The sequence below is a fragment of the Elgaria multicarinata genome, chromosome 16 (assembly GCF_023053635.1).
Source record: "Elgaria multicarinata webbii isolate HBS135686 ecotype San Diego chromosome 16, rElgMul1.1.pri, whole genome shotgun sequence".
In the NCBI taxonomy this organism is placed as follows: domain Eukaryota; kingdom Metazoa; phylum Chordata; class Lepidosauria; order Squamata; family Anguidae; genus Elgaria; species Elgaria multicarinata.
In genome coordinates, this window is record NC_086186.1 from 1,211,129 (window position 1) to 1,227,377 (window position 16,249).

The 16,249-nt window shown below is 48.3% G+C and overlaps 1 protein-coding gene across 2 annotated transcripts in view; it reads right to left on the bottom strand.

The window, feature by feature from the left end:
- Positions 1-11,247, bottom strand: part of ARID3B (AT-rich interaction domain 3B) — a 46,055-nt gene extending 34,808 nt beyond the window's left edge. The window contains exons 1-2 of one of the 2 annotated variants that reach the window (XM_063142898.1): positions 11,214-11,247; positions 4,610-5,265 (exon numbers count right to left, since the gene is read on the bottom strand). In XM_063142898.1, coding sequence (XP_062998968.1) covers positions 4,610-5,182 — 573 coding nt within the window. In that variant the 5' untranslated portion in view covers positions 5,183-5,265; positions 11,214-11,247. Of the gene's footprint in view, positions 1-4,609; positions 5,266-8,184; positions 8,312-11,213 lie in introns of those variants that run through there. The other variant, XM_063142899.1, reaches the window with a different exon arrangement.
- Between the last annotated feature and the right edge of the window lie 5,002 nt (positions 11,248-16,249).

The following is a 16,249-nucleotide window of genomic DNA, read 5'->3' on the forward strand; positions in this document are numbered from 1 at the left end:
TCAAAGCAGCCAGGCATCAACACCCTTCTTCCATCTGACAGTTCTCTTGGTAACTGAAAATGCTCAAGTTATCTCTCAGTCGACCCCTCTGCAGCGAAATGGAGTTTGGGTTTTAAAAATGGGATGAAGAGGAAAACAGCAAAGTGATGTCAAGAACACCTCTTAAGCCCAGAACACATCAATTTCAAGTGATGTTAATGCAAAAGAGAGCCATTTTTAGATCAAAAGCCCAATTCTGGTCAATGTAGAAACCAATTTATGTAGCACTTGCAAACAGACAATTTGACAGAAGAACATTACCAAGAGGGATCAAAAGGACCCATTTCTCCCACCTATAGAGGTGTAAATGGTAGGGTTTTTTTGGGGGGGGGGGAAGTCCAGGTAAAGGGACCGAAATTCTACACCCTCACCCCTTGAAAGCTTTTGGAATGACCACAAGGGAAGAGGATTCTCAGGCATCCAAGCTCAGTCCTGTAAGGATTCACAGGAGGGTGCTGTTGCACTCATGTCCTGCTTGTGAGTTCCTGGTCAACAGCTAGTTAATGAACACAATGCTGGGCCAGATGGACCCTTGGTCTGATTCAGCATCAGGGCTCTTCTTATGTTCTTATTCAAAACTGTAACCTGCAGGACAGTTCATTCTCCCGTCTCAGCACTCTACCATCTCATTCTGCTACATGGGTGGTGCAGACCTGTATTCAGGTGAGCTGGGATGAATAAGCCAGTTTTACTCAAGGACAGTGAAACACCCCGAGACCCAAGTTATCAATATCCAGCTACAAAAGATCATGTGTTATACTTCATACCACAGCTAACATTTCAGGATCTTAAAAAGCTATTCTGGTACCTGCAGTACCTTACCATTTCAGTTCTCCTAACTGTACCAATGTTGCAGATATGCAAGTAAAGTGAATACAACTTCCCTTGAGAGAAATTGAGTTTGCTATTGATACGAAACAAGGTTCATAATTTATATAACTCAATAGATTAAGGGTGAAGACAGTCAAAGCAACCTGCTCTTCTGTTTGCCATTTGTCACACCTTTCGTTACAAAAAAGGCACGGGTATATTCAGTAAACCTATAACTTTTCAAAGGCTACAATCAGTGGTACACAAAGCCACTGCAAAGCTATCTGCCTAAAATCCACAGGCAGGCATCCTGAAACAATAGCTTTCAGAGGTATTGACACAAATACGGGCCATTTCAGCCAAAGAGCTGTGGGATTTGGCAATGCCCCACAAAATGGATTTCCTCAGCCAGGGCCTTGCAGAAGACTGAGCTATTCATTCAAGGCTAAACTGGAAGCTCTCTCAGAGGAAAATAAGGTCCTAGGTAGGCTCCAGTATATGTGTGTGTGTGTTGGCTATTCACCTCTGTATTACAGAGAACCAGATTAAGTACCCTGTCTATTGGATCAAATACAGGACGTCTTGAAACGAGTTAAATCTTCACAGTGAAACACCCCTGCTACATTTTTTTAAAAAAATCAAAACCCACAAGAAGTTCACAGGTTGGCTTTGACAGGTACAATTGGCAAACTATTCACCCAGAAGAAATGGCTGCTTTGCACTTTACGTAAACATTTACGTAAGATAGAGCACAATGGGACTAAATCAGCCCTTCACAGTCTTCCACCTGGGTATCTGAAGGGTCACCTCCTCCTGCACGACAGTTAAGATAATCTTCGGAGCCCCTTCTCTAGGTCTCCCACATTCTGCAGTTAGACAGCTGGAGATAGGGGCTTTTCAGTGGTGGCATCCCCCTGGGTATGGAATTCTCTTCCCAGGACATTCAGCTGGCATAAAAACACAAGAAGAGCCCTGATGCTGGATCAGACCCAGGGTCCATCTAGTCTGGCACCCAGTGACCAACCAGCTCATGACCAGGGACCTACAGGCAGGACACAGTTCAACAGCATCCTCCTGCCCATGTTCCCCAGCAACTGGGGTACATGGGCATCCTGCCTCTGATACTGGAGGCAGCACATAGCTAGCAGGACTAGTAGCCACTGATCGCTTTTGCCTCCATGAATTTATCCAGCCCCATCACCACATCTTGTGGTAGTGAATTCCATAGTTCAACTATGCATTGCATGAAGTATTTTCTTGTATCTGTCCTGAATGTTCCACAAATCAGCTTTGTGGGATGACCCCACTGGGTTCTATCATTATGGGAGGGGGATAAGAATTTCATGCTATCCACATTCTCCACACCAGGCATCATTTTGCACACCTCTATCAAGTGTCCCCTTTCCCCCTTTTTTCCAAGCTAATGGCACATATCCTCCTGCATTTTAAGCACAAAGTGACAACTTTTTGTTTACATTTGCTGGAGCTTTTATTGACTAACATTAAGGATTTTACTGCTGCTTTGGGAAATTGAGTTTTAGTCTATTCTGTGCTGCCTTTTGTAGTGTTTTTGTTGTGGTCTGTTTAGTTGTATTAATTATGTTTTATATCGCTTTACCTTTTTTTTTTAGCTGAAATTTGGGTTTAAAACGTCTCAGTAAAACGAAATCCTCAAAAAAGAATAAAAGGCCATTTCAACTTTACCGGCTATGGATCAGGCTATTGGATCACAAGGAAAAGAAATACCAAACGCCTTTTCCATAAAGGTCCCTCTGAAGTCATTCCCAAAGCTATTGACTGCCAGCACGGTCCTTTTCTTTTAAAGTCCACCTTGAACCCCCCCCCCACCCCCACCAGCTCAGTAAACTAAAGATGGAGGAAGGCTGATGCCGACGCGTCCCACCATCCTTCCCTTGCCTGAACTTTGTTAGTAACACTAGCAAGGACCCAAGCCTCAGCGCTTGGCCAGCTTACTGCTGGCCTGCTGAAGTCAAAGAGAATTTTGCACTCAAGTGGGATCTTTCCCCATTGTGCCCTAACACACACTGGGGCCAGTTTCCCAGATGCAGCAAAGATGCACAGAAGCTCCAAGGAATGCAAAGGTCTGTTTGCAGCCTGACACATTTGCAAGATGACCAAGCTGCCGCTGCCACTTGCAGAAACCCCTTCCCCAAAACGCAGGAAACAGACAGGAAAGGAAGGCAAGCCCAAAGCCATTTCTATGAAGGGAACACGCTGTTTGGCTATTATAGGGTGAACTCTGAACTTTTTTGGACTTTCCAACAGTTTCCGCGCGTCTCCTCTGCTTCAGTTTAAAAAAATGAGCAAAATCAGTCTGGTAGATCTCTAGTAATAAGCATTATGCTAACGTATTCTTTAGATAAATGTCTTGTTTTTAACTTGTTGTGAGCCGCCTTGAGCACTCTGTTTGAAGTGGAAAGGCGCGAAAAATTCCTGTAACAACAAAGAACACAAAAACAAAACAAAGAATCTCTGGAACTTTTTAGAGCACGCTCATATTAAATACTTAGCACAGCACTTCCACGTTCCTTGAAGTTAAAAGCGGCAGAACTCTTTGGACATTCATCAAAATGGCTCAGAGCACACACCTTTGTCAGGGATTATTTATACCTAATGACATTCTAGAGAGTTACCATACAGAAAGGTTCCTATACATCACAGCACAACTGAATTGGGCACGTTATCTGAGGAGGGCCAATGGCCACAGGCGAGGAACAGCCTGGCCGCCATGATGCAGTCTGCCGCCGCCGCCGCCTCCCCCACTCTTCTCTATTTGCAGAGGTGCATCACCAGTTAATGCCGTTTGGGATGATCCCTGTACTTTCCTGCACACATTTCAGCTTTGCCCAGAAGTGTCATAACTTGGCCTTCTTGCATTTCATAACTATTAGGCCCCCACTGTTTATGATGTGCTCCTTCCCTATGGGGCTGCGCACGTGAAGCAGATGCTCTTGAGCAACAAGCATCCAGGCGATGCAGCCGAAATGCTGCCAACCGCCCCCACCGCTCAAGACGAGTTGGGAATACGCAGCACCCGGAGGCCCATTTGCCATCGATGCAGCAGGTTGGATGAACTTCTGCCAATTGCATCACCCTGCATGTTTTTGAATTGCAATACCCAAAATGCTCTTTGACCACAAAAGAGTCACACACAGCAGTGTGGAGAGCAACTGCCCATTATTCTCCAGCCAGACACACCACAGCTGCCAGTATTAACTGCAAACAGAACCTGGGAAGGGAGCAGGGGGAGGCATCTCACGAGGTACACAAATAGAAAATCCATGGTATTTCTCCTGGGCATGTCCCCTTCATGGCACACAGGGGCTGCAAAGCTGCTGCTTGAGGGCCTAGGATTTATCTTTCTCCCCATTTAGAAGCGCCACCTCTCAAGCGGCTGGCTGGCTGGGGGAAGCTGCCTGACACCGAGTCAGACCCTCGGTCCATCTAGCCCGTCAGGACTGGCAGCAGCCAGCCCCACCCACCCCCGGGGTTTCAGGCGGGAGCCTTTCCTGCCCTGGCTGGAGATGCTGCCGTGGATCAAACCCGGGACCTACTGCCTGCAGAGCAGGGGGCTCTGTCCCCACTGAGCCACGGCCCCTCCCTGGCACTTCATAGCTCGCTGTTTCACAGATGGCAACAGGACTTGATCCATCCAAGACACCAAGCTCAAAATCACTCACTGTTACAGCCAACCTTTGGGGGGCAGGGAGAGGGGGGGGAGAGAAACATTTTCACTGACCTGCTTGAGCTGGTCATCCAACCTCCAGGCCTGCCTCCGAGATGCGGAGCCAGAATATGGAGGGTTCAGAGGCTCTTTACCCTGCTCGTCCTTTCCCTGTTGTCCCTGCTGCACCCCGAGAGTCGGCAGGGGGTTAGAGGAAGAAGCCACTCTTTGGTTGTGCGGGGCGACTTTGGAAGCCTGAAAATACTTCAAAGCGGAACACGTGTCCTTCCCAGTCCTTGGAGCATCATCCTCAAGATCACCATCTTCCAAATCCTCTTCTCCTTCCTCTTCCTCTTCCTCTTCCTCTTCCTCCTCCTCCTCCGAGTTCATGCTGCTCTGATCAAATGTTCGGGCGGCCCCAAGCACAGGCGGGACTCTGGCCGAAGGACCCAGGAACGGCCCCCCCGAAGCCTTGCCACATGTGGCTGCAAGAGCAGCTTGCTGCACCGTCAGCTGCTGAGCATAATGCAGCTGGGTTTCTCTGACCTGCCTCTGTTGTCTCTCTCTGGAATCCATCTGCAGAGGGGCCTGATGCTGCTGCTGCTGCTGCTGCTTCTGCAGCTGTTCCACGACAGCCTCCAGTTTCATCCTGCCGTTAGCATGGCTGTGATAAGAGGCGAGTTCTACTGGACAAGACCTTGCCAGCCAAAGCCTTCAGAGAGCAACAGGACCTGGAACACAAATATGGGTCTGTATAAATTTCTGTCAGCTTTCCCTAACCCTGCAGGACAAGAAGCAGAACACAAAGCTCATGTCCTCCCCAGAGTGGGAATCCATGGAAGTCTGTTTCACACGTCTATTCAAATTCCAGATTTCTTTGCAAACTAGTTAACTTCTCATTTAAACCCAACCCCCTCCCCCCAAAAGGCAGCACCTGAAATGGCTTCATCATCTGTGCAAAGAGAGCCTCCTCCTCTTCCTCCTATTTTGCCACATTTTCTCAGTTACTAAATTTAGATTCTAGATTTAGATTTACATTACATTTTCCATCTATTTTTATTAAATATTTATCCCTCCTTTCACCTCTCTCAGGACCCTCAATGAGACTCACAAATACTCAATACACAACTGAAAAATAAAATCCAAGCAGTAAAAACCAGAATCAATACCTATTTTACTTCTCAGTGTTATACCCTGAATGAACCACACTAGAGGATTCTTTATTCAGAAGCTTATTTGCATGCAAAGCAAACTTCGTATTTTGCTTATTATTTTACTATGTCCCAATCAGATTATTCATGGATCATAGTGAAAACTGGGGGTTGAGTATGCAGGCTTTGGCGATCAAAACCCAGGCAAGAACCATTCAGAATGAAAGTGTGACTGCTTTAAACCACCCCCACCCCCAGCCATTCCACCACAGAGCTCTCAGTGCACCTGATTATACTGGCCAGAGGCAGTGTGGTGCAGTGGTTTGTGTGTGGAGCTGGAACTGTGGACACCCAGCTTTAAATCTACTCCACCAAGAAGCTCATTTGGCGACTCTGGTCCATTCACCACCTTTCAGCCCAACCTACTTCACACGGTTATTGTGAGAATAAAATGGGGGAGGGGGAAGACCCACATAGGCCACCCTGTGCTCCTTGTAGGGGGGGGGGATGAGATAAAACGTAATAAATAAATCAGTATATATCATGGCTGAGAAAATAATGGCAAGTTATCAGCCACAAGTGCTTATGTGTCAAGTTTGGATAGTTCTGAAGACAATCCCTGGGCCCAGCTCAACATTTCTAGTAGCCTGTGCAACTAAACACATGTCTTCCCCCCCTCTTGTGTACACACACACTCCCCCCACAGCCTTTGGCAAGCTTCTGTCTTTAATCGCAACACCCTTCACTGCCGCTGCAGCAACAGGCCCCTCACCAATACAACTTGAAAGGCGTCATGGCTGTGAAAAATGGGGAAGGGAGGAAGGAAGGAGGAGAGACACAGTAGGGCTGAGCACCATCAATCAACACTGCAGCCACAACAGGGTGCCAAGAAACAGCCTTCCACTCTCCCTTAGCAACTGCTCCTCCATTAGTAAGGCCCTGCTCGTCGTTCCAGGCCCAGGGAGAGGCCCCATCAACACAATAGCAACCTGTGAAGATCAGGTGGAATACAAGATGTAACAAGAAAACGGGCAGTTGGCAATTATGAGATCAATTGTCCTCAAGGAAAGGTATCTCCTGATCCAGAATCAAGAAAGCAATTGCAGTTTTCAGTGTCACAGTAGAGTTGATGAGATGTCTGTCGGCTATACAAAGGTAAACAGAAGTTAGCCATGAAGTCCCCACCCTCCTAGAGTAACTGTGCCGAGGGGTGTGTGTGTGTGTGTGTGTGTGCGCGCGCACACACACACACACACACACACTTTCCCTGTTTATTCCTGCCTCCTAAAACGCTTCACTTCACTCCCCCTTCCTGTGGTGTCTCCTTGTGCTGAATTTTAGTTTGTAAACAACTCGGGACACAGGCCTGCCTTCTTGCATTTTGGAAATTGCCAGGCAAGTTGATGGCACTCTATGAATAATAAACAAGTGATCTTTCTTAAGATGGATCATTCACACACACACACACACACACACACACACACACACACACACACCTGCATTAAACAAGTAATATGTAGGGTGATAGTCATGAAAACAGAATGGAAATCTATAAAGAGAAGTCAGAATGTAAACAGCAACTGTAAGCAAGTTTCTGTCCTTGCTTCAACCACCCCCCTGTTGAACCAAGGTAGAAGGAACAGTTTGGTTTACTGCCACTAGAGATTGCAAACTCAATGTTAGCAAAATATCCTCTCTTTAAAAAAGCACAAGAGTGTTTTGCTAAAACTAAATATGCAGCTCTCAAGAGGCAATAAAACACCCCTCTCCTATTTTAGGAGGGACCAAATCACCAAAGCGAGGAAGAATTTCCTGCGTCGCTCCGAGCAAATGGTTTAATAAACCGAACCCTACCTGCTAGTTTTAAAGAAATACTCATGATCACAGTGTTCATCAACCCCCTTCCCGCCCCCCCTCCCCAAAGCAGCCCTTTGCCTCTCAGCCTTTCAGTGAGATTAGAATGTCGCAAACAACCCTGCAATGCCCGAACTAGTAACTTCACATGACTGTTTATAAACTACCAAGGGGCAGCCACCGTTCTCGCAACCACAAGTGTTAACATCATACGTGGCCCTAGCAGCACCCGTTTGGGTTTAGGGTTTTACTACTGGCTCCTTGAGGTTTTCAAATATTTTTAATGTGAAAGACTGTATTATTTTGACTTTAAAAAACAAAAGAACAGCAATAAAAGTATCTTTTATTTTTATGGTTATTTTGTTGTCTGGTTATGGCTGTTGACCACCCAGGGGCATTTGCCAGTGGTGCAGTATACCAATATAATATAAAAATAAATGCAGCTGCCAGACGTCAAAACTTTGAGGTAGCTCAGCCCTACTTGTAGCAAGTCTAAAGCACATTAATGAACTATATCTACTGTGCCTCTGGTGCAGAAATCCACCAGAGCGGAAACAGGGAACATTTGCAATAGGTACAATACTGTAATTCACAACTTGGCATGTGTTGATGTGTCAAGTAAACACCTCAGGTGCAGGAACATACCCCGTACTCGCTCTGATTCCTGCAGGTCTCACCCAGGTCAGAAGCAGCCCTACTTGGCAGGTTCCAGCAAGACGGAGGCATTGTTGCCGAATGTTGTAATTAGACATGAATGCAGAATCCCCACTACCCTCCAGCGCTAAAGAAAGGGACTTAAGCGAAGGCAGGCCACACCTTAAGTATTAACGCAGTCATGAAAGCCCACGAAAACAGTGCAATAACATTTCAGTCTTGAGAACGGTTCTCTCAACATTCGCAGGATACTTTTGTGTGCTCCATGTCAAATTACATTTGCTTGTCTTGTTTCATGGACACAGGGCTATGCTGGATTGCTGCCTGTTGGTGGACGTGCAGCTTTTCCCTAGTTTTAATCTCTTAACAGCACCCACGGCCTGATCTTAAGCATGCTTATATATGAGTAAGTCCCACAGAGCTCCATAAGATGTGTACTTCAGAATGCAGGCTTAGAGGTGGAAATAAACATCCTTACTACTTTGGAGCACACCACTGTATCCTAAGGATCACAAGCCAGCCATGCAAATAATCAGAGCACACACCCTAAGATGCTCACAACCACTTCTGTTCAACTAGCCCCAAAGCGTCCCGAAAAACCACACCAACAGCGTTGTCCCTCCAAGTAATATTTCACAAGAATGGATTAGTTATTGATCCCTACCACTCACACCCATCCTTCTCACACATATTCAAGGTGGGCAGTAATAATGAATAAAAACATCACAATACAACGATCCCCAAGACATCTAAAACCAATCATTTATTAAAAGACAAAAAGCAACAGCATAGAGTCAAAACAATACCAACAATCTCAAGTTAGATTAACGCAACATCTGAAAAAGCTTGTTGGAATACAACAGTCACTACTGTCTGCTGGACTGTGAGCAACGAATGGGCTAGGTATATTTCATACAGGAAGCTGTTCAGATTTTAGGTGCCACGTGAAAAAAGGCCCTGTTACTTGTACCTACAAAATTTTGCACAACCAGATCCCCCCCCCCCAACATTAAGGTCCCACTCTGCTTGGTTAATGTCATTAAACATCTTCTCATTCCCTCACCTATCATCCTAAACCAAGCTTGCCCAAATTCCCAGCATTAACCACTGCTCCCACAACAATTTGCAAGGCGTTTCCTCACGTTAACCTCCTCCCTCCTAGAGGGAACAATGCTTTGTCTATGAATAGACAATCACCCATAACTAATTTCTTTTTCAGCTTATTGTTTCCCCTCAAAAAAACATAATATTCTATATATGGATAACAATCTTCGAGCACACCTCTGTGTGCCTACTCAGAAGTAAGTCTCATTGAACTCAAGGGAGCTTACTCCCAGCCTTAGGCTGTAATCCTATGTCTTGCCTGTGAGTAAGCATCACTGAACACAAGGGAGAGTTACTTCTGAGGAAACATGCACAAAATAAAACTTTCTCCCCGGCCTTGCTTGGGCGGAACAATAAATTATGGCAGCTTTCTGCAGCCTGGTGCCATTGGACATATTGTCTAGAGATGACTGGAACTGTAGTCCTACGGATCTGGAGGATACCAAGTTGTGGAGGACTGAGTGATTGTTTATCATTACAAGAGCGAACCTAGGCAGGCCTCAGACTCATACGCTGTCCCCTTCCCATCTCCAGCACACCTGCAAAAACGCTTTACTTCTATTTTTTTACTATCTACACTTTAATATTATTTCCAAACTCAAACAATCTTCAAACCCTGGTATATGAAGTCGGCTTGGTTCAAAAAATCACAGTTGAGATTAGCTACAGTTCAGGGTTCAGATGCAATGTTAAACTGTGGTTAACTTTAAAGAGTAGCAAACACTTCTGATCTCCTTGTAGCCACACTAGAGAGGAGAAAGGAGGGGAACGAGAGTCCAAGATTGGTCTCTAAAGATAAACCCTAGTTTCTCAGTATGTCTGAACACTGCCTCTCTGTCACGCCATTAAAACAGCTCTTTAAAATGAAGATGGGCCGGAAGGGGGAAAAATAGTGTTCTCTCTCTCAAGGGAATTGAATTAGCAGCAGGTTCAGGACAAATTAAACAATTTATCCAGGTGGCACATAATGAACTCCAGGAATTCTTTGCCAGCCGTTGGCGGCCAGCATGGCTTTAGATAGCTAGAGAGACAGACAGACGGAGTCACGGACAAACCCCTCTTTATGAGCTTCCCCACCATTTGTTGTGCTCTTTTAAGTCTCGCAGTGCAGTCCTGCTCGGAGGGCAGCTCTGCTAGAGTCAATGGGCCTCGTGCCCAGCTAAGTGTGCTCAGGATCTCTTTCTCTCTCTCTCTCTCTCTCTCTCTCTCTCTCTCACACACACACACACACACACACACACACACACACACACACACAAAAACAAACAAACAAAGAAGCCTTCTTCTTTTTAAATCTGGACTCCACAACCTATCTGCCTGGAAGCGGCTAGCAGGGGAGCGGTGAGCCCTTGCAGCAGCCCTCCCCACGGGTCTCTCCCAAGACTTTTCCTGGACTCACAAAGGCTCCTGCGCAGGCCCCTGCCAGGCTCTTCTCCGCACCCCCTCCCTGTCCCAAGCCCGCTTCCCAAGGGGGGCGGCCCCGCTCAGCCGCGACCTCCACGCAGGCTTACTCGCGAGGTGCAACACAACCCTCCGCGGGGCCCCGCACCCCCCGAGCCGCTGCGCGCAGCAGGGAGGGCAGCCCACGCCCCACGGGCGGCTTCCGTGGGTGCGAAAACATCGCCCGCCCGGCCCCCTCCCTCCCTCCCTCCCTCACGCGACGCCGGAGGCCCGCCGGTCCCAAGCAGGAGCCCTCCAGCGGCGCGGGACTACAACTCCCAGCATCCCCCAGCCCGGTCGGGTTGGGGAGGGCGGCTGCCATCGGTGGCCACCCGAGGCACGCGCGGAGCCCGCTCCCGGGCCAGGAGGGGCTGAGCCCGTTAAACCCGGCGGGTCGGGGCGGGCTCCCGGGGCGACGCGCGCTTCAGGCCCGGCCCGGCCCCTGCGCCCGCTCGGCCGCACGGACAGCCGCTCACCTGGCCGCTCCCGCCGCCGCCGCCGCCGCCGCCGCCGCGTAACTGACGACGACGACGACGACGCTGCCGCCGCTGCTGCTGCCGCTGCTGCCGCCGCCGCTGCTGCTGCTGCTGCCGCCGCCGCCCGCGCGGCCGCCTCCTCGCCCTCCGCGACTCCGGCGGGGTCTCGCGAGGAGGAGGGAGGAGCCGCCGCCGCCTCAGCCGCGCCCCCAAGCCCCCTCCCCCACCCGGACCGGAAGTGGGGGCTGGGGGAGGAGGAGGAGGTGGGGGACCCTATTGATCACGCACTGGAAGGAGCGTCACCGAAACGGACGTCACGCCCAGAAAGGGTGCCGAGGGGAGGGGGCAAGGCAGAACCACCGAGCAGGCACTTCCGGTTTCAAAGATCCGCCCACGCTTTCCCCTGATGAAGAGATCTGCAGATCTCGAAGGCTTGCTCATTTGGGAGTGACCTTTTAGTTGTCATAATAAAGGTATAATGTATTTATTTATTTTATTTAAAATACTTCTAGGCCGCCTTTCGGAGCAGAAGCCCCTCCCCAGATGGCGTACAGCAATAACACACATAAAACTAATACAATGTTAAAAGCAATGAAAACACCATGAAGCAGTATGTTTAGACTGAAAAAAGGTCCTACAACTCCCAGCATCTCTCTAGCTACCCATGCAGGGAATTGTAGGCCTTTACCTGTCTAAACATACATAGGAATCCGTCCTTATTTCATATATTGATTACGTTTCTATACTGCCCAATAGCCGATATTCTCTTCAATGGTTCACAACCGTTAAAACCATAAACTTCCATGTAAAAGTTTAAAACTACACTATAAAATAAAAATTAAAAACCAAAATAAAATGTAGCAGCAGTGCAAAGATTTCAAGTACAGTAACAGATTTGAAACAACAGAAACTAAAAGACTAAAATGTCTGGGATAATAGTCTTCACTTGGTGCCGAAAAGAGCGCAATGCAGGCACCAGGTGAGCTTCTCTGGGGAGCTCTTTCCACAACAGGGGGGCCACAGCAGAAAAGGCCCTATTCTTCTTCTTTTCCTTCTCCTTCTTGGTAGCCCCCACCTCATTCCCTTGGGTGGGGGCTCCCAGAGAAGGGTGGCTCAAGATGATCTTTGGGCATGGGCAGGTATTACACTAATATGGACTTTGGATTTTCTCTCTCTCATGGCCAACACAGGTCTTTGGATTTTTGTATCAATAGGCATGTGTGTCTGTGTCTATATTTTGAACTAGTTCAAAATAGGGCAGCCAGGCTGGTCACCAGTACACTTAGGGTTGACCACATTAAACGAGTTTTAAAATCTCTTCACTGGCTGCCGATTAGTTTCCAGGCAAAGTATAAAGTGTTGGTAATCACCTTTAAAGCCCTACTACATGGTTTGGGTCCAGGCTACTTCTGGGATCGCCTTCTCCCGTACAATCCACCCTGCACACTCAGGTCCTCTGGGAAGAATTTACTCCAGCCAGCAAAAACAAGGCTGACAACTATTACCCAGAGGACCTTTTCTTCTGCCGCTCCTAGTTTGTGGAATGGCCTGCCGGGAGAGATTCCTCAACTTAACAGTCTTCCGGAATTTAAGAAAGCCATAAAGACTGATCTCTTCCACCAGTTGAATTTTAAGATGCCTTTTAATAATGTGCTGCTTTTAATCATGTATTAGTTTCAAATGTTTTAATTATATGTATTTTATGGCGTTTGCATTTGTGTTGTACCCCACCTCGATCCGGAGGGAGAGGTATTATTTTTATTATTATTATTATTATTATTATTATTATTATTATATGTGCCAATAACTGTAATCATATATAGCATGTGCTTCAGTGTCTGGCTAGAATTATCTCTTCTTGAGAGTTTTTACTCCCAATTAAATCACACAGTGCGTTCCTAGGATATCTCGAATGATAAGACAGAAGACTACAAAGTTTGTGTTTGTGAGGGGGGGGTCGTACACAGACATCATCATCATCATCATCATCATCATCATCGAGAGCACGATCCTATAATAATAATAATAATAATAATAATAATAATAATAATAATAATAATGACCACCCTACGACTCCTCCTACCCTTCCCCAGCCCCGTTACATGAAATAAGATGCCCAGGATTGCGTTTTGAGAGAATTACATGAAATAAGATGAAATGCAGTGTGTGTGCGGGTGGGGTGGGGGACTCCATGTGTCAGTGACGCGTGTCTACGCATGCTTATGACGATAGTGATGCGGAAGCCTCCTTGCACGCCATGGGGCTTAATTCTGAGCAGGTCCGTATAGGATGGCGCTGCTACGTTGCAATCCTACGTTGCGCACCTACTCTTATTCTTTTTTTTTTTTTAAAAAAAAACAAAACTGTTTCCCTTGTCTCGACCAGTGAGGGGCTGGGAGACGAGGAGGTGGAACTAGGGCGGGGGGGGCACACGCACCCGCCACAACCATAGAGACGGAAAGGTGTTTTTTTCTAACGTTACTATAGCAACCGCAGAAACAGAACAGGTTAAAAGGGGCGAGGGAGGGCCCCCTTTTTTTATATAGAAGGGTGGGACTTCCATGACGGACAATCAATGAGCGCGAGCATTCGTCAATTCCGGGAAAAAAATTTAAGCGGCTCGTGGCGGGAGAACGTCATGACCGCTCGGGAGGAGCCCGCGAGGGGGCGTAGCGATCGCGCACGCGCACAACGACACAAGTCCAGGTGAATATGCCCCTCGGCCTGCGGGAGGGCGCAGCTGAGCGGAAGAGCGCGCGCTTCGCGTGCCTCAGGTTGCGCGTTCGGTTCCCGGCTTCGCGTGATAAAAGGAAGCGAAGGCAGCGTCGAGGAGTCGCTGCGGGTTCGCACCAGCCTGGCGTACAGCTCCGCGGCGCGGGATCCTGGGTGGCCCCAGAAATGTGTCTGCGGAGCCTGAAGGGAGGTTGGCAGCCAGGGGCTAGCAGAGGCGGTGGCCGCGAGGAGGCGGAGGCGGCAGCAGCATCAGGCGCTCCCACTGAATCCTCCTGCATGGGAAGGAGTATAAGAGGGCCTCCTGTTCCACTAACCCTTGCTTGGAACCCTGACTTCTGGCTTGCCCCATGATGACCCAACCTCTTGGCTTGTCCTTCTGCCTTGACTTATCCTTCAGTCCTTACTGCTGGCTTGTCTTACAGCATCTTGTTCCCAGCTCCTGGCTGAACTTGGACTGCTTGCTATTGTCCAGCCCTAACAGACCTATCTGCCACTTCTAATAAACGTTTTGCCCAACTGTGGTTTTTGGAAATGTTCTCATGGACCGACATGATTTCCTTTTGCTTTTGGGAGGGCTGAGAGAGACTCCAACCTGAGACACTGAATTGCTGCTACCATTTCAGGTAGACAATGGTGGGCTAGCTGGACCGATGGCCTGTTTCAATGTAAAGCAGCAGCAGCAGCTCCAATGTGCTCTTGGGGGGAAGTTGGGGAGCTCAGCTGCCTTGCACGCAGAACCAGCGCCAATGGTTGGCCCCTTGCCAAGGGCCCACACTGCATCAAGGGGCCTGCTGACAAAAACTCCACGGATCTGCCCCTCCTCTTCACCATTGCACTCTCCATGGTTGCTCTGGCCCAGGCAGGCGCGGTGCTTCAGTATGAAGGGGGAGGAGCAGAGGCCACGGCCTGCTTGCTCATTGGCTGTCTGTTTGGCAAGCGAGCAGGTGGCAGCGAGGAGGAGGAGGAGCTGGTGATAATGCTGGTAAGAAGGTGGACTCAATGGCAGAGGGCCCCCACTAAGGGAGTTCGGTACATGGGCCCTCAGAAACTCAGCACTGGCACTGCGTCATGTTCCATGGTCAATCTCCAGGCAAAGGAACTTGGAGTTCCAGTTCTGGGCTCCACAATTCAAGAAGGATGCAGACAAGCTGGAGCGTGTTCAGAGGAGGGCAACCAGGATGATCAGGAGTCTGGAAACAAAGCCCTATGAAGAGAGACTGAAAGAACTGGGCATGTTGAGCCTGGAGAAGAGAAGACTGAGGGGAGACATGATAGCACTCTTCAAATACTTAAAAGGTTGTCACACAGAGGAGGGCCAGGATCTCTTCTCGATCCTCCCAGAGTGCAGGACACGGAATAACGGGCTCAAGTTAAAGGAAGCCAGATTCCAGCTGGACATCAGGAAAAACTTCCCGACTGTTAGAGCAGTACAACATGGAATCAGTTACCTAGGGAGGTTGTGGGCTCTCCCACACTAGAGGCCTTCAAGAGGCAGCTGGACAACCATCTGTCAGGGATGCTTTAAGATGGATTCCTGCATCCATCTGATACCAGTAAATGTGTACATCTAACTCAGTGGTTCCCAAACTTTTTCAGGTAACCGCCCCCTTGGTTCCACAATCTCATGCCCAGTGCCCCCTACCCTACCCTATAAAAATCATTATTCAGAATAGTGGTTTTCAACTACCCACTAAGGAAGATAATAAAATTCAAAACAGTAACAATTAATTGAATATTTACACCAATACATGCTGCAAACGTGAGACGGAGGCCTGATCTGCACGCCACAAACCACCCTCCCTCCCCCCCCCCGCGCTTCACAAACAACTTGGTGAAAAGGTGAGCGGGAACGAGCGTCCTCTTCTGGGCCAAAGTCCCATTGAGATATGCAACCTGGGGATGCAGCGTTGGTTAACCACGGGCTGTTTGCAGTAAGCCAAGAGATGGGCATATGACAGACCTGGTTGTAGCTGCAAACGTAACTGCTATGTAAAAGTTTCTCAAGCTTCTCTGACACAACAGCCGTTGCCTTCTGGATGTCCACTAGGGCAGCCCTTCTCCACCTGATGTTCTCCAGACATTTTGGACTACAACTCCCAGCATTCCTGACCATTGAAGTCCAACACAGTAGGGAAGACTGCCATATTGGAATAGACAAGCCTTCCTTTTGGCTGTCCTGACTGAACAGCTCAAGGTTCCAGTCCATGAGAAGAGCAGCGGCTGGGGTTATGCATCGCCGATAAGCTTTTACTTCCAAGGAGAGTTTGCAAGCAACTGTTTTGCAACAAGAAAGGCACGACACG